The 23,548-nt window shown below is 45.9% G+C and overlaps 2 protein-coding genes across 2 annotated transcripts in view; both read right to left on the minus strand.

The window, feature by feature from the left end:
* Positions 1-23,548, minus strand: part of GDE1 (glycerophosphodiester phosphodiesterase 1) — a 166,489-nt gene that overhangs the window by 63,227 nt on the left and 79,714 nt on the right. The window lies entirely within an intron of this gene.
* The window catches only part of SYT17 (synaptotagmin 17), a 29,462-nt gene that overhangs the window by 3,552 nt on the left and 2,362 nt on the right, over positions 1-23,548 (minus strand). Inside the window, exons 2-7 of the mRNA XM_079320655.1 lie at positions 22,923-22,940; positions 21,585-21,733; positions 16,895-17,025; positions 15,924-16,543; positions 8,318-8,438; positions 7,541-7,696 (exon numbers count right to left, since the gene is read on the minus strand). Coding sequence (XP_079176781.1) covers positions 7,541-7,696; positions 8,318-8,438; positions 15,924-16,543; positions 16,895-17,025; positions 21,585-21,733; positions 22,923-22,940 — 1,195 coding nt within the window. The remainder of the gene's footprint in view (positions 1-7,540; positions 7,697-8,317; positions 8,439-15,923; positions 16,544-16,894; positions 17,026-21,584; positions 21,734-22,922; positions 22,941-23,548) is intronic.

Here is a 23,548-nt window from a genome sequence, read left to right on the forward strand (position 1 = left end):
ATTAACAGTGGAGAAGTACCCCAGGCATACCAATCCTTCCAAAACACTCCATGCCAGGACTGTAAAACAAGCAGGTGTGCTAACTAAGGGCACCTGTTATTCTACTGCTGATCCAAGTATTTTGAATTCTTGTAATGCAAGTTGCTAATCTCATTGTGTCAGGTAATTAGCATGCTGAGTCCTTTGGGGTATTAATGGGCTAATTATACAAGCACTGTTGCTTCTGTCATTAACTACTGCAGATAGCACAGACACTTATTGCTGAGGAGCAGTGAAGAAACTTGCCAAGGCCAAATGTTTATTCTCACACAGGTAGCACTGGACTGACCTCAGGTTTACAAACTCAGGTTTTCCACAGCATCTCTCCCAAAATAAGAGTATTGGTCTAACACTCAGCTGGGATGGACAAAAGACTCTCTAACAATTTAAAGTTACAAAGTGTGTGTTTGTTCAGTGTGAGGTAATCCTCCAATACACACTGCACAATCACAGAGTTTATTTATTGGCAAAGGATTCAAACAAATACATATTCATAATAACAGTCACTCCCATTCCTGCTTCCTATGGTAATTAGCTTGAATAGCAATTAAGCATTGATTGACTTCTGAAATTAAATTTGGGGTCATTTTTGTGTGGAGGGGTCTCAAAAGGAGGAAGTAATATGACAATACAAATGATTTCTGGGGACAGTCCAGTTTTCCACAGAATGGGTTCTGGTGCATTGTCTGTATTCCTTTGGATCTGCTCACAAGTTTTGTCTTTTCCCATTGTAAGCCCAGCTGAGCAAACATGAAATGACAGACAATCAATTATTTAAGTTTCAGATAACTACTCACTTTTAATTTTTAATTATTTTCAGCAAGGTAACTAAAATCCTGATTTTCCAAGATGAGTGTTTCACTGCCCTGCTGTGTCCCTGGGAGCCCCAGGCAGCTGCACCAGAGCCCTCTGCTCCTGCACACTGGCACACAGCAGGGCATCCTCACCTGCACTGCAGCCAAAGATCCACAAAAAATCCACCAAAAAATAAAAATCCACCAAAAAAAAAAAAAAAAAAAAAATCCACAAAAAAATCACAAAAAAATTCCACAAAAAATCCACCAAAAATCCAGCCTTGCAGGGGGCAAAAATCTGCTGCTCTTTCCTTCCAGCTTGTTCCACAACAGGTGAAGGAGCTCCATGGGCAGCAGGTGAGCATTCTGCCTCACACTGAGCCCAGGGACTGAGCTGTGTTCCTAAATCTGAACATCTCCTGACAGAGTCTGAAAGGAGCTCACAGTAAACTTCAGATTCAATCTGCCTTTGGCCATGAAAACAGTGACAGCATGGAGCTGCTTAATAGCAGAAAATTAAGTAATTAACATTTGGGATTTTCAGACTGACCCAGACTCTGGTTATGAACTGGTAGATGCTGCTTTCCATTTAAGAAGAATATTTTCCTGTCAGAAACTACACACCTGATCTCATGAGCTCTTTTTCCACTCTCAAAGTAATTTACACAATAGCAACATCCATCTCTAGGCCAACAGAGCAAAAAGCAATTAAAGAAGTAGAGGTCAAACCAATTCCTTCTGCAGCTGCTCTTCAGAGGGACACATTTGGAAATAGGCTTCCTAAAGAGACATTCTTTATAATAGAAATGCTGAAATGCAGAAGAAAATTGTGTTTGCAGCCCTGTCACCAGATCCAAAACATCTTTCACCTTTCCCTCTCCTGTTCCTCTACACTGAGCACTTGTGCAGAGCACACTGCAGATCATTGCTATCTGAGTTATGTGCAATAAGAACATTTAAGCTGGAATTTCAGAAACTAGTTCATCCTTTGACTGAATGACCAGGGAGCAGCACTAAGAAAACTTGTCTAAGCTAACCTCAAGGATATCAGTGTCATTTACAGGATGGGGACAAGCCTGAACTCTGCAGCTGGGCCATGAACCATCTGCAGAGCCTGTGCCAGGTGTGCTGAGCAGTTACTCAGCAGTTACTCAGCAGTTACTCCATGCTGCACTGCCTCTGCTGCTGCCTCTCCTGGAGGGAGAATCTCAGTGTGCTGCTACAGCTGAGAGCTCCACACCAATAAATAACTCTGCTCCAGCCACCTGCAATGCAAATAAAACCTTTTAACTACAGAAAAGCAAAAAGATGAGTGCCCTGAGCACACAGACCTCATGGGACTGGTGGTTGGCACTGACCCACCAACACCTGCACTTCCCATCCAGCCTCAGCACCTGGAGAGCCCCAAAGTGCCCCTTCCACCCATTCAGAGCCAGCAGCAGCCCTTTCTGTGCCCAGCCTGGGTGAGTGGGACTGGAAACTGCTGCTTGGCATCAATATTCAAATGGTGTTTAGCACCAAGAGGAGCAGCAGCAGCTGTGCTAATGAGACACACTGAGAAGGTCACAGGCATGGCCCAAATCCCACCCCTTGCTCCTCCAGCATGACCTGTCACATTTAGTAGAGAGGGGAGAAAGATGCCAAGGCTTCTCTTGATCGATTTAATCTCCATCAGGGTCTGATGGGCACTTTAAACTCTTTCCAGCCTTCCCTGTGCAAGCACAGGGCTGCACCTGTCCAGCCCCAGAGGGATCTGGTAAAATGAAGGTAAAAGGATCAAGCCCCTCATCAGCCTGGAGAGAGGAGGGTTTGCTCCTTGCTTTGGGAGAAAAAGATTATCAAAAGATTCCAGGGAACTCCAGGACAGGCAGTTTCTGTCACATCAGATGCAGTACATTTATTAACTGAAGTCAGGCCACTTGATGAATCTAATTTTGCCTGCTAAGCAAGCAACATATCAGATCAGGAAGCATCAGCATCTTGCTGCTTTCACCCTGATTAATGGCATTTCACTCCTCCTCATTAAAGTCAGTCTGCTGCAAAAAGCCAAACCCAACCCCAGAGCATCTTTTTGGGTGACCCCAAAGCAGGATTGAGCCTGCAGGAGCCCACTCAGCATCCCTGAGCTGCTGCCACCTGCTCCAGGCTGACCAGCAAGCCCAGAGGGGCTGAGGATGGGGAGCAGAGCTGCCCCTTCTCCTCCCAGAGGGGTTTCACATCTGGAAATGCACAGAGAGCCCCTGAGAGGCTGTGCCAGGCAGGCTGGGCTCCAGGGCTCCTCCTGAGCCCCTCTCCCTGTGTCCCAGCCAGGAGCTCCCTGCTCTGCCCAGAGCTGCCCAGGGACCATCTGCTGTCTGCTGCATAAACCAATGAAGTGTTTTAGAACACCAGACACAAAGGCCAAATTCTGATCTAAATTAAACAGGTATAAATCCCCAGAAAACACAGTGCTGACATCAGGGTTTTTTTCCCCTTTTTTTTTCTCCTTTGGCTAAGATAGGATTACACAGGTTTAATCAGGGATTAGATTTTGCTTCTGAGCTCCAGATATGGGAAATATACAGACAGCCCAATACTTCCAAAAGACATGTCTAATAGATGACAAGAAGCTATTTTCTAGCAGTGAGTTGCCTAATTATCCATCCATCTAAGAGATGTTATGGTGCCTGACATGATACTATTTCAAAAGAGAAACCACTTCCTCCTCCTGCATTCCAGCATGGAAAAAATAGTTTAATTTGACTCATACATTGGAGATTTCTTCCCTATATCTGTGTGCAAAGGACAAAGTGCCTGGATGTTTGCTGGGTTTTCCTGTGGGGAAAAGCAAGAGGAGAAAGGAGAGATGAGCAAGCCAAAATGTGGATGGGTGATGAGAGGGTGGTTTCCATCCCTGCCAGCAGCAAGGTCATAGTTCCACACAGCCAAGGAAACCAAAATTCAGACATATTTCTGGAGGAAACCTCAGGACAAAAACTTTATCAGCATTCAACCTGCTCAGCTAATTGGGACATTTGGAAATCAGTCTGTTAATTAAAAAAAATGCCACTAAAAAGCCCCACTAGCTCTGCATCTTGTTGAAACAGGCAGCACTGCTTCAAAAAGAAAACATTCCAGTGAATGCAACCCAACACCCAGAACTACATCATTATCAACACACACCAACAATTCTTTCCCCTTTTCAAAATACAAATTTGATTAAATGGTCCCCATATTTTCCTAAAGGCCAACAGAAAATGAGCCAACAGAGGAACCAGGTATACTGCAACAGAACAGCAATCTGTCATTTTAATCAAGCACTGCCTATGAACTGGAAGGTAATTAGAGCCCTGGAATAAAACATTAAAGTTCTCCAGGGGTCTGGAGACACACATTGTTACAGCACTTGGGGCATGGAGGTGGCTGATAGCACTGCCAGGGTCCAGCTTTTGGAACCATGTACAGCTCTGCAAAGCCTCAACACTCTCAGGAACAAAAATATTAAAAAAAGAAAATAAATAAAATGGAAAAATTGGTCCTAAATCTTTACAGAAAACAGAGACATTGCCAATTTTTAAAACATACTGAGAAGTTAGGAGTGTCCCCAAATCCTACCAGGAGGCAGAGCAAGCAGACCCTGGCCAGCAGAGCAGTGGATGAGCTGCCCTGATCACACACCACCCCAGTGCTGCCCCAGGGCAGCAGGAAAAGCAGATTTTACCTCTACAGCTGCACAGAGAGCACCCAGAGCATGGAGATGATTTGTCCCTCCTTGGGGACCCTCTTGTGTCACAAGCCCTAAAGATCCTGCCATGCAAACACTCATTGAAAGGGAGAAAGACACACAGCCACCAGGAGGACCTGGGCAGGCAAACAGCCCCCAGCTGGGAGTGCTGAAGGTTTTCTTTGTGGTGAGTGATGGAAAGATGGCAAAGAGTCACCAGGCACAGCCTGCCCTGGAGTGCTGCTGGTTTTTATTGGGCCATCTGGGCTTTACTGCACTGCAAACAGCACCACTGACAATTCTTATTAACAGCATTATAATCATTAACAAAATGCTGCAGTGCTCAGGTTCCAGGTGTTGCCTTCCTGCTGCTCAGCCCAAGCTTTGGGACAGGCTGAGATTTAGGGGACAGCCCCAAATCCCCCACAGGGTGTCTGGGTGCCCATCACCCAGCCCCCCCCAAGCACAGGGGCTGCACTTGCAGCTCAAATACTCCTTTTTCTTCATGGAAAGGACCTTGGGCAGCAGCTGCCAGTGCTGCTGGCGGGGCCAAACTCCACCTTTCCCTTGCCAGGAGAGCAACTAACACCTTTGTGCCTGGTTAGGAGAACACCCTGCCTTTCAGAGCCCATTTCACCTGCACCCAAGCAGAAGATGGCACATGGGGGATGTGTGTCAGGTTGCCAAAAAAGCCCCAGAAAGTGGAAAAAAGAAGCCCCCAAAGGAGTGTATTTCTGTTACAATATGTATATGGCTGCTCATTACCTAGACAACATGTTTGATGAGGTAAATGAAAATCAAACATCCTCTCCACCAGCTGTTGCCTCACTCATCTCTCTTTTTTTTTTTTTTTTTTTTTTTTTTTTTTTTTGCCAGGACATTGGAGTTGCTGTTATGAGTGTCAGTGGCTTTCCTGGTTTCAGCCTCTTTTGGGGAGAAGCTGCTAACAGACAATACTTGCAGCAGCAACCCCCACCCTGGATGGTTTTTCCTGGAGAGGAAAATTTCCACCAGAGCTCATCCCACCTGATTTTGGGCACTGAACTGGGACATGTGAGGTAGTGACAGGTCTGAGGAAGGACACAGGGGAAGGCAGGAAGACAGCTGGTACAAGGTGTCCTGCACCAGTGAGGAAGGAGAAGCATTTTGGTCTGTAAATGCCAAAAATTTACAGGATTGAGTCCTTGTGTGCCTGAGGAGGGGAAAGACCAGAGAACCAGCCCAATCAGCCCTTCCCCTAACCCTGGCTAATGCAGAATTCTTCTGTGCACATCACCCCAAAAGGCCTTTCCAGTGAAGCCCAGCCAGTGCAAAGTCAGCTGCAGACTGGGTGCAAAATATGAAGCCACAATAAAGGTTTCTTTAAATTATTGATGACTTACTCACTCCTGGCTCCCATGGCTGCTTTTACAGCTCTCTCTCTCTCCATTCAAAGCATCATCACCCACCCTTCAAGCAGAATTATTCTGCTTTTCAACTGGACTTTGACTCAACAGCAAATTTAATTAACTGACCTAATGGACTAGAGATGGGGATTAGAAGAGAAAAATAAAAAATTCCAAATTCCAAACAAAACACACAACAGAAAGAACTACCACTGCAGAAAAAAATAACACCAAAGCACCTAAGTAAAAAAAACCCAAACAGATAAACAAAAAAAAAACCCCAAACAAACTACACCCCTGCTATGCAGAGATGCAACATAGAGCTGTGGGGAGCACCACAATCCCCTTCAGAACTTCAGAAACTCCTTTCAGCAGAACCCCACAGATGCACACAGTAATAAACTGTGGGACACCTCCACCAACATCAGGAGAGGAATGTCAGATTTGTCTTTACAGACAAACTGTGGATCTGCTGTAGCTAAGGCTAAAGAAACAATGGGATGGGTTCCACTGACTGATGGATGGGAAAAGATGTTTGCCTTTACAAACAAACTGTAGGTTTGCTGATAAATGGAACTGGATATTGGAAGATGAAAGAATCAATGGGGGAAAACTATGAATTCTGAAAGAGTTAAAAATTAAAAGGGAGGGTGGTACATTAGAGGAGAATCTCAGGTATCAGGTGTTTGGGAAGTCTGTGCCTCTCAAGCTTTCAGACAATGGGGAAAGAGAAAGGGAAATGGGGATGGAAGGTGGGATAAAAAGGGAGGCTGCATCCTCCAAAAATCTGAGAGATCCCAGGGGATGCCCCAAGTGTCACAGAAAAGCAGCAGCAGCAGCCCTGGCCCCTCTCTCTGCTGTCTCACCAAGCACTGATCTCACCCAGAGGGACCCAGGCACAGCAGCAGCCCAGGGCAAACACCCCACTGCTCCTTCCAGCTTTGGGGCTGTGGGGACACTCCTGCCCTGGGATTGTTCATTGAAACCTTCACAGCAATGTGTCACTCAGAAAATGAAGCTGAAACTGTGTGACACAGGGTGATGAATCAGCCAAATTGCCATTGGCCTATCTGGGAACAAACCCCTTTGCTCTGCAAGGAAAATACTCAGGGGGCCACTCATTAATCCCAATTTCATTAATGTGGGGAGGAGCAGAGGGCTCCCCTCACCCTCCCAGCTGCAGGGGGATGCTGCTCTCTCTGCCCTTTCTGCTTCCAGCAGGAAAAGGGGAAAGAAAGAATCCAGTGATTCACACCTGTCACAGGATCACCTGGCAGAAGCTTCCAAGAACAAATTCCTCACTGCACATGCAAGGTCCAGTCAGGGTGACATCCATGCAAAGCAGTGATTAATTACAGGTGTTCTGCTGAGGAAATTTCTGAGCATGAAGGGCAAAATTTAAATTGCTAATCAGCATCACTTTTTGTTATAACATGTTTGAAAACAAACTAATGGGTTGGAATAGCTCCTTGAACCAGCTTTGGCACCTGTATCTTCCACGTAAAAACTGAAATTAAAAAATACTTCAAAATACATATTTCCAGAAGCATATTAAAATAAATAAAAAGAAAGTGGAGCCAACCAGAACCCTGCCCAGCCAGAACCACCACCACAATTACCTGTGAACACCAGGCTGGCATTCTCCAGCTCCTCCTGGGGAACTTTGAAGCTGAAGGACTCGTTGTAGAAGGGATCGATGGTGCCCCGCATGCAGGAGGTCTTCTTGGTTTTGGTTAACTTTAATCCATGAACAAGCTGAATTTTCACAAAGGGATCTGGCAAAAAGCACAAAGCACAGGCTCTGTGGTACAGGGATCACAAGCCAGCAGGTCATGAGGGCTGTGCTGGGAAGTGCCTTTGGAAATGGCTGGGATTTGCACCCCCAGGGATTTGCAGTGGGGACAAAAGGCAGGCAGTTGGATTAGAAACAGCCCCTGCCAAAAGCACAGTTAATGTCAGCCTTGACAGAGCCCAAGCACACTGTTCTTTCTGGAAAATGCCAGTACTGTGGCAGGAACATGGGAGAGGCACCTGAGGACACAAAGCAGCTCCCAGCCAGAATTCCCAGAGCCAGCAGGGACAATGCCACAAGCTGCTCACAGACACAGCTCAGCTCCTGCTTCCTCACCTCAGCCTGGCCCAGACACCTTCACCTTTGTCAAACCATCCTATCTCAGGGTAAATGACTCCTTCACATTTGTCAAACCATCCTGTTTCAGGGTAAATGTTCCAAACACTTTCATAATTGTCTATGCATACAAGACAGACATCCTTGTATGAACAGGAACTGAGCATCAAATCCCCCTGGGTCCCCCACAAGCTGCAGCCTCCCTGATCTGCTTTCAAGGCACACATGATCAGTGCATGAGTAATGTGAGAAATGCAGTGCCCTTTACCTGAACCTTGGCTCATATCTGTCTGAAGAAGCTGTTTTGCTCTGATGATGTCCACGTTCAGTCTTCCTGCACTGGGTAGGTAGTTTAGTGACAACAGCAGCTCTCCCAGCTCCACTTCATTCTGCAGGGAAAAGAGAATGTGGAGATTTAGAACAGAGCTCTGAGGGGAAGAGAAAGCAGAGAAATTAAATAAATCCCATTTGTCTAAGTGCCTGAAAAATGAATTTTAGTCACGCTCTGAACTGCAACCAAGAACCATCTGGTGGTACCTCGTGCTAAGGGGAAACAAGAAACCATCCCCAGCTGAAGATCCTTTTCTGATCACCAATTCCCCCAGCCCCCATGCAAACAGGATGTCAGGGGCAGGGTACAAGGCCAGCAGCTTCCCCTGCTCTGTTCTCATTGTTCCAGGTAGTTCTGACCTCAGCAGTGTGCAGAACACACTCTCTTTCCTCCCCAGGCACTTGGGAGGTTCAGGCACAGTGGTTAATGCATCCCTGGGTCAGCAAGGAGTTCAGATCCCCCTGGCATCCAGCAGGACCATGGCACAGCCTGCCTGTGCCCCTGCTGCCCACCAGCCCCTCACCAGCACAGCCCTCCAGCCATCATTCCTTTTGCTTTCATTTCATCATGCTTAAAACTAGCAGTTAAAGAGCTGGAGAGCTCACATCACTGCTCCTCAGATGTGAGGGTTTGAAACAACCTCTCCCACTTTGCCATGACCTGGCTCTGAGAGGCTCCTGCTGTCAGATGCAAAATACACACACACACTCTGGAGATTGGAAATACCAGCCAGTGCAGGCAGGGGATTGATCCACCTGCCAGGCAGGAGTGCAGGGCTGGTGCTCCATCCCACACTGTCAAACAGCCCAAAACCAACCTAGACCAGGAGTCAGAGCCCATTCCCAAGAGGAAGAGGAGCTGTAGTGGCATTGCAACCATAACAAAAGGCTTAAATATCCCTGCTGATACCCCAAATATTAGATGACAGAAAGCAGAGACTGTGGGTGGACAGTAAAGTGAAAGAAGCAGCTCAGCAGCAGATGAGCACCCCAGGCACAGCCCCTGCCTAGACAGGCATCAGGGAAACTGAGGCTGGGGCTGCTGGGACACCCAACCAGCAAAGCATCTGATTTCTTAATTCAAATTCCTTTTGTCACAGCACCTTGTGGGGCACTGTGGTGACTCCAGGGCACACACTCACATTCATCACATGCATTTTCTTTTGTTGGTACAATATTCCTGCCTCACCCAGAGGGCACCTCTCTTCCATCAGCCTGGGCCAGCTCCCACATCACACTGCTGTTCAATTATGATGTTTTAAGTGTTTTTCCATCAGAAAGTGATTCCCCAACACAAGCCTGACCCAATATTCACACAATACTCACAATTCTGGCAAAGTCAAGCCATACCTGCACACACCTGTGGTGGCACAACTTAAGGATCTGAGAGTTTCACATCTAAGATGGTCTAAACACCATCCAATTGATTTTAAACTACCATCTTTCATCTCATTTTGCCAAAAAATGCTCCTCTCAGGCCTGTGGCTGGAACAGCCTGCAGACACATTTATCATCAAGAACAGTCAGTGATTTTTAATCCTATTAGCAGGACAGGGTGGAAGCAGCCCAGAGCCCACACCACCCTCAACAGGAGCCACACGAGGCAGCCCAACACCCCAGCTCATTCTTTATTACACATAAACAACATTTTCAACAGACACAGTCCTACTTCCACTTCCACTGGTGCTCTGGCTCCATTCAGGCTCCAATTCCTAGAAATTCAGGTGCAAATTAGGAAACTGGTAGGTGATTTTATTACCTGCTGGGAAAGGCAAACAGCTCCAGCTGCAAATACCAAACTTCTGGCACAGCCAGGGGCCAGGCTGGCATGGGGAAGTCATGCAGGACCTTTCCAGTCACCTCAGGCTTAGAGAGCTGAAAATCTGCATTAAGATTTGGGATAATCACTTGTGGAGATGCCCATTGATGGAATCTTCTGGCCTTATCCAAGAACTGCAGGAAATAAAGCTTTTCCCTGGCCAGAGAGGAGCTCAGCAAGGGAAGGCAGATCTCAATGCTTCCAATTAATTTGTATTTATAATTCATTCACAAACAAAAGCCTGATGTTGTACACTGACAGTGCCAGCTGGATCTGGAGCACCCACTTAGGCACTGGCAGGAGAACCAGGTGCCACCATCCCTGCAGAGATTATGGAAGGATGTCACCATCCCACTGCTGCCCAACCCACCCAGCCTTCCACAGGTAAAGGTAGGACCAAGTTTTCTCTAACAGAGATTTTGGCACCTCTAGAAAAATCTTTTTGGCTAAATCTGCATAAGGAGAGCTATAAAATGCTGTATTCTCTGTGATCCACCAAAGCTCTAATCAGTCTCAGATCAAGATCTCCCACATCTCAGCAGCACCTCATGCTTTTCCAGAGTGCCCACGGTTGTGCTGATTATTTTGGGGGAAAGCCATGCCAGGATGCTGAGATCCAGGGAGGAGCAGCATTTGCAGCAGCACCAGCAGGTGTTTGCAGTCCAGACTCAGACTCAGCCTTCCCAAGGCACTGAGTGCCAGCAGCAGCCACCCCTGATGTTAGAAATGCAGGGCAGGGGGGGACAAGGAAGGGGGGACAGGGAAGGGGGGGGACAGGGCAGCTCCCTGAGCCCAGGAGGTGCCACCAGCACCTTGCTCACTGCAGGGCAAGGAAATGCCTCAATTTGAGTTTCCCAGGTCTTCCCATCAGGAAGCCACAGTGCTCCTGGTTTTGCCTCCCGTGTTTGCTCAAGGCAGGCAGGCTCCCTTTCAGCTGCCATTGTTATGCTGAGGATGCTGAGATTCGTGCCCAGCCCCGCTGACCCTGGAAAAGCAATTTCCTGTTTGATGAGAGCCGGAGTGACACCGAGTCTGGGATGTCTGAGACTCTCCTGAAGCCCTGATTAACATTTCACTCCCTGTATTCCACTGCCAGCTTGGATTTGCAGCCTTGGCTCCCCTGTGATCCAGAATCTTCTCCAGGTACTGCCTGGGCTGAACCCAGAAGTTTAAAACCAGAATTTTTCTGTTCCTTTCTGTCATCTCTGAAACATAGAGGCTCCTCCAAAGGAAGATGAGCTTTTAATTAATGCCACTCACACGTCCTGTTTGACCAGGTAATTCCTTCCTCACAACCCCCCAGACTGCTCCTTGTGCATTGCTACACCACCAGCAAAATTCTGAGCTGAAACCCTTCCCAACAGGAACACAAGACATCAGCACTGGCATCTGTGCATCACTCCTAATGAAGTTTCAGATTGATTTTCCTCCTCAAGGTTGTCTGTGTTGGTACCTCCAGGCACATTAGAAAACTGATGGGTGAGAATAGTTCCTTTAACAGGTTTTCTACAGCACCCTGTGACACAGCCATTGTTTTTGGAAGGTTTTTGGAAGGTTTTCGGAAGGTTGAGCTATTAAGGACCAGAACCTGAGAAAAAATAGACTTACCAATGAATAGGAGCAGAGTTTCCTACCTAGCTGACAGCACCTGGATGTATGATGGAGAGTCACAAATTCCCTTCTCAAGTCAAACTGTCTTTGCATCAGTTTGAAAGGCCAAACAGGCAAATCCTGTGTTGTGCAAAGAGCTTTGGGAAGAAGGGACCCTACAGAGAGCTGCTGCTCCTGCACCCCACCAGCCTCTCCTCCAAAAATACACCCCACAGCATCCCAGCTCTCTCAGCAAGGGCAAGGAGTGAACAGCACTGAGAGGAAAGGATGAGGTGACCAAGACAGACAAGGATAAAGAGAGAATAGTCAAGAAGAAAAAATTTCAGTGTTGGAGCTTTAAAGTTTCAAAAAGGAAAAGTGGGGGAAAAAACCTACTGAAATGGAACTGAGGAAAAATAAATATACAGAGTGAAAGAAAAGGCAGCAGAACAACACAAGCCAAAATATGAAAACAAAGCACAGGTTAAGAGCTGAAAATGATGGACAAGCATCCATCACAGCTCTAAGCCCAGGGACCTGCAGGGTGGGGTGTCCTGCCCTCTGCCAGGTTTTGCCAGGGTGATTTTAACATCCAGCTGATGAGCAGACACAGCCCATTAACCACCTCACACCACCCTGAGCATCAGAACTGACAGGGCATTCCAGTGCACTCATAGTATGAAGTTCAAAAAGCAAGTCCACACTCCCTCTACTATAAAAATGGCTGAATTTGGGGGAAGAAGGAATTTCATGCTATTTTCCCACCACAACTAGGCAAATTTTTTTCTTTTGCAGAATGATCTCCAAGCTCTCATTACTGCTGGTCTAAAACATTTATTCCTGCCCACTCAAATCTGCCAAAAGAGAAATGAATCATATGTCAATAAAACTTGGGGTCCTGAACATGTGCTTCAGAATTAGTTTTAGCAGGGAAATATGGGAATCTGAGCCCTGCCAACTTCATTCATGGTAATTAAGCAGAGCCACACACATTTCAGGGGATATTTAAGGAGTGCAGAGTGTTCCTGTGGGGACTGGACTCCAGAGCCTTCCCATGAGCAGCTCCAGCACTTTAGAAAGGCATTAATTACCCTGCAAGGGAAAACCTCCCAGAACCAGCAAGGATAAAGGATTTGGCAACACCTGCACTGACATTTTCCACCAGGAATAAGGAATAAATCCTGCTTGGCTGCTGGCTCTGGTGATGCACTGGGCAGCAGCTCCCCTGTGCCTCCACTTTGGGCTCAGCCCCAAAACACAGAATAGTGACCCAAGCTCAGAGAGCCTGTGTGCAGCTGGTGATGAAATTCCTGCAGCAAAGAGGGGCTGTGCACCCCATCCACAGGGCTAAGGGCTGATCTTGGTCCTGTGTGCAGCTGGTGATGAAATTCCTGCAGCAAAGAGGGGCTGTGCACCCCATCCACAGGGCTAAGGGCTGATCTTGGTCCAGCTCCCAGCAGAGCTGCTGGCTGTGGAAGCTGGACCCTGCCTCTCCTGGGAGCAGCTCACTGTCCTCCCACTCCCACCAGTATGAAGAGAAACCTTCTCCACAGCTCCTGCCATCTGGATTCACTTTCCTCCATCTCCCTCCAGCTCATGATGTTTCTGTCTATAAATTCCAGCTTAAAAAAAAAAAAATCACATATTTTGTGTCTTTCGTCTGCACATATCATGTCTATGATTGTCTGTGTTTCTCCCTCTCCTGTTACTGATTTTCCACCTGTCTCAGCCTTCTCTTCTCTTCTGTGGGGTGCTGCCAGCTGCTGCTCTGTCACAGCCCCAGGGCACCAACCCAGGCTGGAAATGAACCACCAGAACTGCCCCACAGCACTTTGTGGTGCTCTCCAGGATCCAAGGACACCTTCTGCAAAATAAAATGAAGCTGCACGTAGATGGTTTTTTTTTTGTCCCTGTCTATCACCATCTCTCAACACAAAGCATTCCTCAGCAGGCTCAGGTTCAATCCAACAAGAAACTGATAAAGGCTGCCTGTCCCTCAGCTAATCAAAAAAAAAAGAGTGAGAAGTGCAAAAAAAATTGTCAACATGTCAAATCTATAATTCCACAGGCAGAAGGTTCCAACTAGTATTAAAAAACCCCTCTGAAACTTCCAGCACAAACATCAGTTATCAAAACATTCAAATGTATCTTTTCTAAGCAATAAGATTTATTGTTTTGCTTCTTCCAGGATTTATCTTAATCCTTTTATCAATTAATTTAATCACCACTAGGATGAAATATGCCTTACTCAATGAACTTTAAAAATGTTATCATTGAGGAAACATGGGAAGATGATGCCAAACATCATCCCTGGATGTCCTGTACAAGCACTGTTGTTCCCTTTACAGTTGCAGTCTGCCAGCTGAGGTAAAAACAGCAAAAAGGTATGAAAGGATCATTTTCCTGATCAAAGTGTGGAGGAATTTTTGCCTAAGTTTTTCCATATGATAGCAAGGGGATGAATGCAAAAGGCTTTAAAGCCTGTGCATTCAAATGGAGTTTTGTCTTTCTCCTTCCTTTTATAAATATCAGAAATGCCAACTTCTGCATAAATAATTTATCTTGGTGCTGGTGAAGCAGACAGCACTGCTGAAAACAGCAGCAGCTTTCAATGAAACTCTGGAGAGGGGGAAAGGAAAAGCTGGCTCCAAGCTTGGCACACCAAGGCAGAGATGATCTTTTCTAATCAAGGTCTGTTTTAGCTGTGGAATGAGTCCATGCCACTCAAAGAGATGCAAAATACAGAGAAGTATTTCTCACACAAAAGCTGGGAGAGGGGGGAGAAGCAGAACTGGGAATCACAGGAGAAAAAGGGATCAAAGACATCAGAAACACACACTCAGGGAGGGACACAGGATTCTGACTGGTGCACAACTTCCAGAACTTCCCTTTCTGGTCTGAACATCATCCAAGCTGATCCACAACACTCCTATTCTGTTAGGGGAAATCCAGCTGGTTCTCCTGGAGCCCTGATCCTGCTCCTGATACAGCAGAGCTGAGCAGAACAAAGAGCTCCCAGCACACACAGAGAGGACAGAGAGAGTCCCAGCCCAGCTGTGCCCCTCCAAACACTGCCTGGGCTATTTCCCTTCCACAAGGGTCTGACCAGCACTTTCCACTGCAAACCAGACTCAAACCCACAGGTAAAACAGTGCTGAGGCCAATGATTTACTGATCCTTTCATCCAGTATCTCTGGCTATGGCACCCTTTTGTGAACACCTGAAAATAAAAGGGAAAGTGAAATACCCAACAGGGTTTCATTCAGCAAAGACTCCTTGGAAATTGCAGTTTGTGAGCTGGAAAGGAATTGGGAGAGGCTTGTTACACCAACCTGATATTCCTGTCCTGAGTGAAAACCATCTGAGATGCTGTTCACTATGTTCTCTTGGTTTTTCACAGGGTTCTGTACCTCTGGCTGTGTGTGTGACACCACTGGTGGCAAATTTGGTAGGAAACCACCACCCCTGGCTGCAAAGCTCAGATCTTCCCACTGAACAGCCCTTTCCAGAGGACAGGGGTAAGAGCACACAGACACTCTGCATCTCCTCTTCCCATCCCACTGGATGGCTGAAATGCCCAAAATGCAACATCCCACAGACAAATATTGATGGCAAATTTAGTTCTCTCAAGGATCTGATGAAAATCAGCCTAGCACTCTTGTGCAGAATGTTGCTCATGCATTATGCCACAGGTCTGGGTAGATTTCATCTTCCACATGTTTTATTGAATCAAATCCCTGCTGAACTGGCAGCAGCTGCTCCTCTCATGTCCTCAGAGCACAGCAGTGACCTGGGTGGGACAGTGTCACAGCATTCCTGAGAATGGATGCAGGTCACTGCAGTGGCAGAAACACCTTCCCAAAGGTGCAGGCTTCCAGAGCAGCCTCGAGTTGTTCTCATTTAAGCTGGCAGAGGGTTTTTGCTCATGACAATAAAAGACAGCTCCTCTACCTCATGCTGTTAGTTACAAAACCAGTCACAGGCCCACATAATCCCAACCCAGCAGATGCTGTGTTAACGAGATGACAATTACTAATTAGAAGCAGCATTACTTGCCAACAGGCAAAGGAACCACACATACACAAAAACCCCCAAAACAGCAGAACTGTGGCAATAATTTGATAAATTCTGTTACCTGAGAACTAGGCACAAGGGCTTTCCACCAGTGTCCACCTTTCACAAGGTCTACATCACTCAAGGGCATTGACACTTTGCCAATAACACAGTGGCGTGAGAATTTGTCAAAATCCACCACAGTTAAGAGCAGAGTCCTTCTCTGGGCTTCCAAAAAGGGGATTTCAAATGTGTACCTCTCCTCAAAGACCGGGCTCTGCGTTTTGCGCTTCACCCCGGTCTGCTTGGAGTTCTTCTGGTCAGGAAGGAGGCAGATCTTCACATAGGGGTTGGAGTGAGCCAGGTCCTGCCTTGAGCCATCGTAGGAAATGGGGGGAGGCAGGTCCTTGGCCTCGATGACTCGCACTATGAGATAATTGTGCAGCAGATCATACTGTGTGCTAAAGTGCAGCATGCCCAGCTGGTACTTGGACAAGATCTCCTCGTCTGTCAAGGAGTCCAAGTCATCACTGTTTGAGTCAAGGGAGTACAGCCTTGGTTCAAATTTTCTAAAATAGTCATCTGGGGTGTAGGTTTTTCGCAGGATAGTTGGCTGAACTATTTCTTTCTTAGCTCCTATGATTCCAAACTCGATGGGTTTGATGTCAATCAGTGGAGAACTCGGCCTCCTCGACTCCAGACCTGAATGAGAGAAACACACAAATGTGACTGTCAGAAAACCCACTGCAGCAGCTACAGGTGCTTCTTGGGGTACATTCTGTGTGTGTGCAATGCCAGCACAGCTCCACACTGGGGCTTTTATTATTATTTTTTTTTTAACAGCACTGAAGCAAAGCTCTCCTGCCTTTTCCCCTCCCTGTCCACGTGCAATTACCACGCTCAGCAAGAAAAACAGGGGCTGTGCTCCTGCAAAACAGGATGAGATTTTAATCAACGTGCCTTCAACTTGCTCCCTGTCTAAAAGACAAACGAGCAAGCCCTGGAGTGTGATTTTTCCCCCCCAAGAGGTGCAGCAGTGCTGCAGGATCTTACCTGAGACACGGCGTGCCAGGCTGCGGGCAGAGCAGCGCCTTCTGTCAGGAGAGGAATCCTGCACAGGGGCAGGCAGCTCACCCACAGCATGGGCAGGCTCCCCATCCTTGTCCTCAGTCTGGCTGCTTATCCTGTTGGAATGAGAAACTCTGGGTGATTCAGCCCAGTGCAAGGAGTTTATGCAGAACAGCAGCGTGTTCTGGCGCTCGGGGTTAATCCTGGTGCTCGTCCCTCCTGATCTATCTGGCAAGCAAGAGCCTCTCAGACCTAAAAAACCAGATTCTTCACCTTCTGCCTGCCTCTCAAACAGAGTTTTATCAGTATTAGAGCATGACATATAACTCAGATGGTCATCAGAAATATTATACTTCTCTTTAAGGAATAAAATCAAAACTCCAGAAACCTCCAGCAGCAGCTTCCTGCTGTAATTCACAGCTACACTTTGGAAGCACAGACTTCACTAGGAATGAACAAGCACAGAAAACCACCATGCTCACATATCCTAACCCACCACACACCTCCTGGTAAAATATGGCAGCTTTTCCAATAAAGTTTCAAATCTTCATTTTACAGACACAATTCATTATTTGCTATTTGTTGGCATGCCTTTTAAAATGTTTGGCAGCTTTTTATCTGCTCTACAAAGCAGATGTGGTTCTCAGCAGAAATCATTTTACTGCTCAGGGATCTTGGTGGGAGCAGGAAAGTTGGTGATGCCTAGAAAGGTTGACCTGGAACAGAAACTAGAGAGAGCAAGAGGGATAAAGTAGGAATTTATTGAAAAGATTCACCTTGGGCAGTGCAAGAGCCCAGGTGGGGCTACACCCAACTCAAATCCCAGAGGGATCCTGGTCATGAATTTTTACTCTTTTATAAGTTTTGGTTCATCTCCATATTGGGGTCACTTGTCCAAGCACAGCCCCAGGCTGTCAACTCTCTCCCCCTGCCTTGCCCCCATTCCTTTGCTGTTTTTGCTTTTTGGGTAACAGTTATCCTTGATTCTCCAGCTGGGAAGGGATTGTTTTGTCAAACACCCTGTGAACAGAACTTACTAACAACTAATATGAAGTTTCAGAGTTACACACTAAGCAGCAGGGAATCTGAAAAATATAGAAGGCTAAAACCCAAGGCATCATTTCCCCCTGGAAGAAGTGAGGATCTCCCAGGTTTGCCTGGGAGCAGAGCAGCAGCATCTGCAGGAGGTGAAGCTGAGAGCTCAGAGGGGAATGCTGCTGCTGGAAATGGAATCACACAGGGATGCAGCACAGCCAGGCAGAGAACAGCAGCAGATCACAAGGAAAGCATCAGCACAAAACCAGCAAACCAAAGGGGAATTCTCTGTGAATTTTGCTTCCAAGCCACCCTTTCTGTGTGCACAACTCAGCTGGGTATAAATGAAATATATTGAATCATTTCCATTAGTAACCAATGACTGGAGCACAGCAATTGATATATTCTGCAAAAAGCAGTAAACATGTAGAAAAACCCAACAAGCATTAAAAAAATAAGCAAACCTCCAAAACCAACTGGAAATTCTTATCCAAGCCCACAAAATTCACAGCAGGAACCATGCAAATTTCACCAAGTCAGACTCATACAACTCATCCACACTAAAAAAAAAAAAAAAATCTGTTAATAATCAAAACCAAACCCTCTGCTAAAAGAGGAGCACAATATTTGCACAGCTCTGCAGCCCATTAAAGGCAGGCCAAACTATAGTTTGATATATAATCAGTACTTGGAACACAAATAGCTTTTCCATGCCTAAATGCAGGTCCACACAATCACAGGTGGCATTTGGATATGCTTGTGTTTGAGAAGCAAATGCACAGAACAAGGCAGGGTGGAGAGGGAATCAGGAAGAGAAGCATTAAGGATGTTCTACAATGGGTAAACGTAATAGTGAGTTAATAACATACAGATGACCTTTAGTAAGGAAATTGCTACTGAGCCACAATAATTTTTCCTCAAATAAACTTTGGCTCTGGTTATAGCAGCTCTGTTTCTGTTTAATCCAAACCTTTGGAAGGAGGAGTCGTGTCCTGATTTCAATTCAGTCTCACAGTGTGCACTGTTTATCTTTGAGGTTTGTGGAGAATATTCCATAACAAGCAGCTCAAACCTCCACCCTCATTCCCAGGCCCTTTCTGCAAGGACCAGGGTGCAAGTGCTCCCCAGGAAATAACAATAAATTATCATGCACTCAGGTCAATGCAACTGGATTCATTGCAGGAAAAGGTTTTTTTGGTTTTTTTTTTTTCCTAAGTTGCCACTGCAAAAAAAATCAGAAAATGAGAAAAATCCATATTTTCCCATGAAGAAGGGCTTAAAGTTGCAGCTTTATCATCCACTCCTGAATTTCCAGGACAATAAGGTGTCTCAGAGCTGCCAAAGGGAAAACCTGGGGCCAAAATATAAAGGATGGGTCATTAACCACAGGCATTTAGATGTTTGCTCATTCACCAATGCATTCACCAAAAACAGATTTCTCCTGAGGAGGGGGCAGGAAGGCACAAAATGCATTCTGCATTACACCAGTGTCTCAGCCCATGGAGAACAGGCAAGATGGAAAGATTTCAGCTGAAGACTTAGATCTATTTTTAAGACACTTGCAGGTTGCAATCAGGGAATACAATAAATTGATTTGCTCCCAAATTCAATGCGTGCATCTAAATGCAAAATAAGGTGACATCAAACCTGCTTTTCATTGTAGGGGTTTCCACTAAATGCAAAAGCCCTGTCTTCAATAATAGGAGAGAAAAAAAAAAAAAGAAAAAAAAAAAGAAAATAAAAAAAATAAAAAAGGTTCAACTGGCATACACAGAACAAGTCCAAACTCTTACTCTGCTGACACATCCAACTCCAGAGATCATTCCCTTCATCCAAAAAATGCATATGGAGATATAAAAACATAAGGTCAACACAATGAAAACAGAATTCTTTGGTTTCTGAATCAACATGGGATCATTTCCACCTTAAACATGCACAAAAAAAGATTGGTCTCCTAACTTGGGTCTCTCAGCAAACAAAATACACCAAATGTGGCTCCTGCTTTTAACTTTCCTTTCCTCTTCCCCAGCTGCACCAAACCATCCAGAGCTGGATGGAAAGATGGATAAATGGCTGGGCTGGGATCACAGGGCTGTGAGCATCTGCAGGTGAAACAAAGTGCAACAGGGCTGGATTTTACCAGAGAGTGTTGTCCTCTGCCTATGGCCACTCCAAGAAATTATTGCAGAGGTTTTCAGATGGAGCAGGACCAGGTGAACAATACAGGCTGGAGAGAGCATTTTATGAGTCCAAAGGTCTCCATGCTCTCTCCTGTGGCAAAGTCCCCCTCATCTGCAAAGCCACCCCACATCTGAGATTTGAGAGAATAAGAGCAGGGCTTCAGTGCTCACATCACCCCTTTAGCCAGACAGAAGGATCCAAGAGCCAAAAGCTACACCCTGGTACCACCACTGCAGCCCCAAAGCACAGCACTGCTCAGCACTCCAGGCAAGCTCTGGAGCAGCCTCTCTGCTGCCCAGCTCCTTGTTCCCAGATGTAATTGCTCCTGCACCAATGTCCAATACTGCAGCCTCATCACTGTGCTCTCCTGTGCATGATGCTTTCCTATTTAGCATTGATTTTGTTTCCATTCCCTGTTAATTGCAGGTGAATCAGTTTCTGAGCATATATCAGACTCTCAAATATGCTGCTCCACATTTAAAAACCACTCTAACACATCTTGAACAGCTCTATTTTTATTGCTTCTGTATTCATTACCATCCTGCTCTACCTGAATTCAAAAGGCTGCATGGACAAGACTGTGGTTTAAACAAGAAAAATTTATTTCATGCAGCACCAAGACTGACAGCTGACAGAGAATAACAGCACATACTCACAGGAGTAAATAAAATAACCTGAGTGCCTCAGTGCCCAAAATCTGAGCATCAGATGATGCACTGAGCAGGCACTGGACACACTGAAGCTGTTCCACAAAGCAGCCACAGGAAGACCAGGGAGCTCTGCTCCCTCCTTGGTTTCAGTCTTGCCTCCACAGGTCACTCTGTGCTGCACATTCCTGGCTGACAGGGACTAAAGGAGGGGAGACTCCACTGGATTCCTTTGCAAACACACCCATCAAAGCTCCAGATAAGACCTGGTGCTGTGGTTCTTTCATGATTTGAGAAGAAACTCTGAAGAGTACTGTGGTGATGCAGGAGATCACGTTCTGCTAAATGAAATTTTAAATTAATTTCCCCTTCAGGACACTAGGAACTTAGCCTTTCATCTGCCTGTATGGTAACCACCTTCATGCTAGGATAAGTATTTCCAAACAAGCTCATCAGCACTGCAGCCAAGTTGAAGGGCTCCAAAGGGTTGGTCCATTTCAAGAGGAAATAGGACTGAAGATGAAAAGCATCTTTAGAGAAGGGGGCACAGCTAAACCAGTTATCAGATTGTTATGCCAGCTTACAAAACAACTTCTGTCTTACCCATCAGAAAAGGTTTTTACAAAGACTAACCTTGATATTTAACAGAGCTGTCCTTTTTCACCATGCCAGGAGTAGTCTGCATTCCCACCCTCAGGAATTCTCCCTAATTCATCCTCTAATGTCCCTTTGCAATTCACATCAATACTCTCATCACAGCTGAGCAGTCCTACCCCTTGGTTAAAGCTAGGAAAATGTGCATCCAAACTTACAGCCAGGCTGGAGTTTGAGCAGGAAATGGTCCCAGGATTTCAACTTCATCTTCATTTGTTTGACAACAGCTACAGTCAAAACACTTCTGACAACAATTTCTGCAAGTCCACCGGCACAGCAAGAGATCTGAGATTCGAGCGAGCAGACCCTGGGGCAAACCAGAGCACAAGATTACAACCCATCAACAGCTACTGAGCAAAAACACTCAGCTCTATTTGTGTTTCTGCAGCAGAACATTAAGGGCTGTATTTATTTCATCTGTACCAACAGACAAGTGCTGTGCTACCAGCCCAACCCCACTGATGCCACAACAAGGCAGAAAATGAGCATTCTCTGCAGGTATTTTCCCTTCTAGCAGCAATGTATTATTATGTAGGTTGGCAGGAGGGTGATTTGCAAAGCACTATGGCACAACAAAATGCTGGAGTGGAAACATGCATATTCCTCCACACACATCAACAGTCTAACAGATCAGCAAACACACAACAGAAGGAATTAAAAACAGAAGGTAAGTGAAAGCTCCAATTTAATCCAGCAAGGATCTATTTAATTAACAGAGCTATGTGAACACACTTCATCCTGTGGATGTACCACAGTATTTGTGCCATCCACACACATGGAGCATTACAGCCCAACAAACTCATACTAAAATGGATTAACCACAGCACACTCTCCTCATGCCTCTGCTACCATAAATAATTAATTGAAGAACCTCCAATGATATTTTTTAGAATAGTTGACCCAGAAAAGTCTTCCATTAGGTTTCCATGGTGGCTCTGGCAGCAGCACTTGTACCAGTGCTGTGCCATGCCATCCCCACTGCAAAGCTCAGCTTTGAGAGGAGCTGAGAGCCAAACCCCAGCTCATTTCTCACCCACAGCAGCCCCAATTTCTGCTTTTCATGGGAGGGCTCATTAGGACATGGTGGGAGACACAGAACCCCAAGAGCACAGCACCTGCACCCAGGCTCACACTGCTTTACAACCATGTGTGACCTTGAAATGCTCCTGAGAAACTGAAGAAATAAAGCATTTGAGAGATTCTCCACAGTAACTTCCTCAAAATACTCAAGACATTTGCAGTATTCATGAGTGTGGACCATGCAGAGGAAACTGATCTGCAGAGAAGACATTGGAACATGGATTTTTGCTACAGTAAAACACATATTTTTTTTCCATAAACAAAATCTGGGCACTGCAAACCAAAAAATTACCAGCCCAAAATGCTGTACATTACTTATATCTAGGACATCAGTAAAGAGACAGAAAACACGAGACAATCCCCTCAGGATGGAGCAAGGAGACAGAACAGGGGAGTGAATCATCAGATTAACTCACCTCATTTATTGGTTCCAACTGTCCTTTTAGACATTCAGGATGAAGCAAAGGGGAACAAAATGAAAAAGACAAAAACAAGTTAGCAATGCTCAAACAACTTTAAATTTTCTGCCTGACGTGCCCCAGCCTGGGATGAGTTTGAAGTTCTGGCAAGACAGGACCTGTAGATGTTGGAAGAGGAGAAGTCTGACCAGGCATCAGCTTTTGCCATTTCCAATCCTTCCCTACAAAGCTCCTTCTGCTCCTTTCCCACAAGCAAAACTCACAAACTCATCCTGAAGCATGAAAATCCTGCTCATTGCTCCTTGCTAATGGGTATCATATGCAACCACTTATTTTGTTTTCTTTAGTAACCTGCCTCTAATTGCAGCAAATACTTGCTGCTGACAGCAAGCCATATCCAAATTTTTCAGTGGAAAAAAAGGGTTTTCTCCACATTCAGCCCATATCAACGTGGTTCCAATGCCAACTCAAAGCAACATTTCTAGGAAGGGGGACAGACTGAATATTCTCCATTAAACCCACATCTCTGGGCACCTTCAGCCTCATCCTCAGATGTGACTTGAAGAGCACAAAGGATAGAAGTTAAAGGCTTGGGTTCCATGCTCCCATGCAAAAATCTGCTC

The sequence above is a fragment of the Erithacus rubecula genome (assembly GCF_903797595.1).
Source record: "Erithacus rubecula genome assembly, chromosome: 17".
Lineage (NCBI taxonomy): Eukaryota > Metazoa > Chordata > Aves > Passeriformes > Muscicapidae > Erithacus > Erithacus rubecula.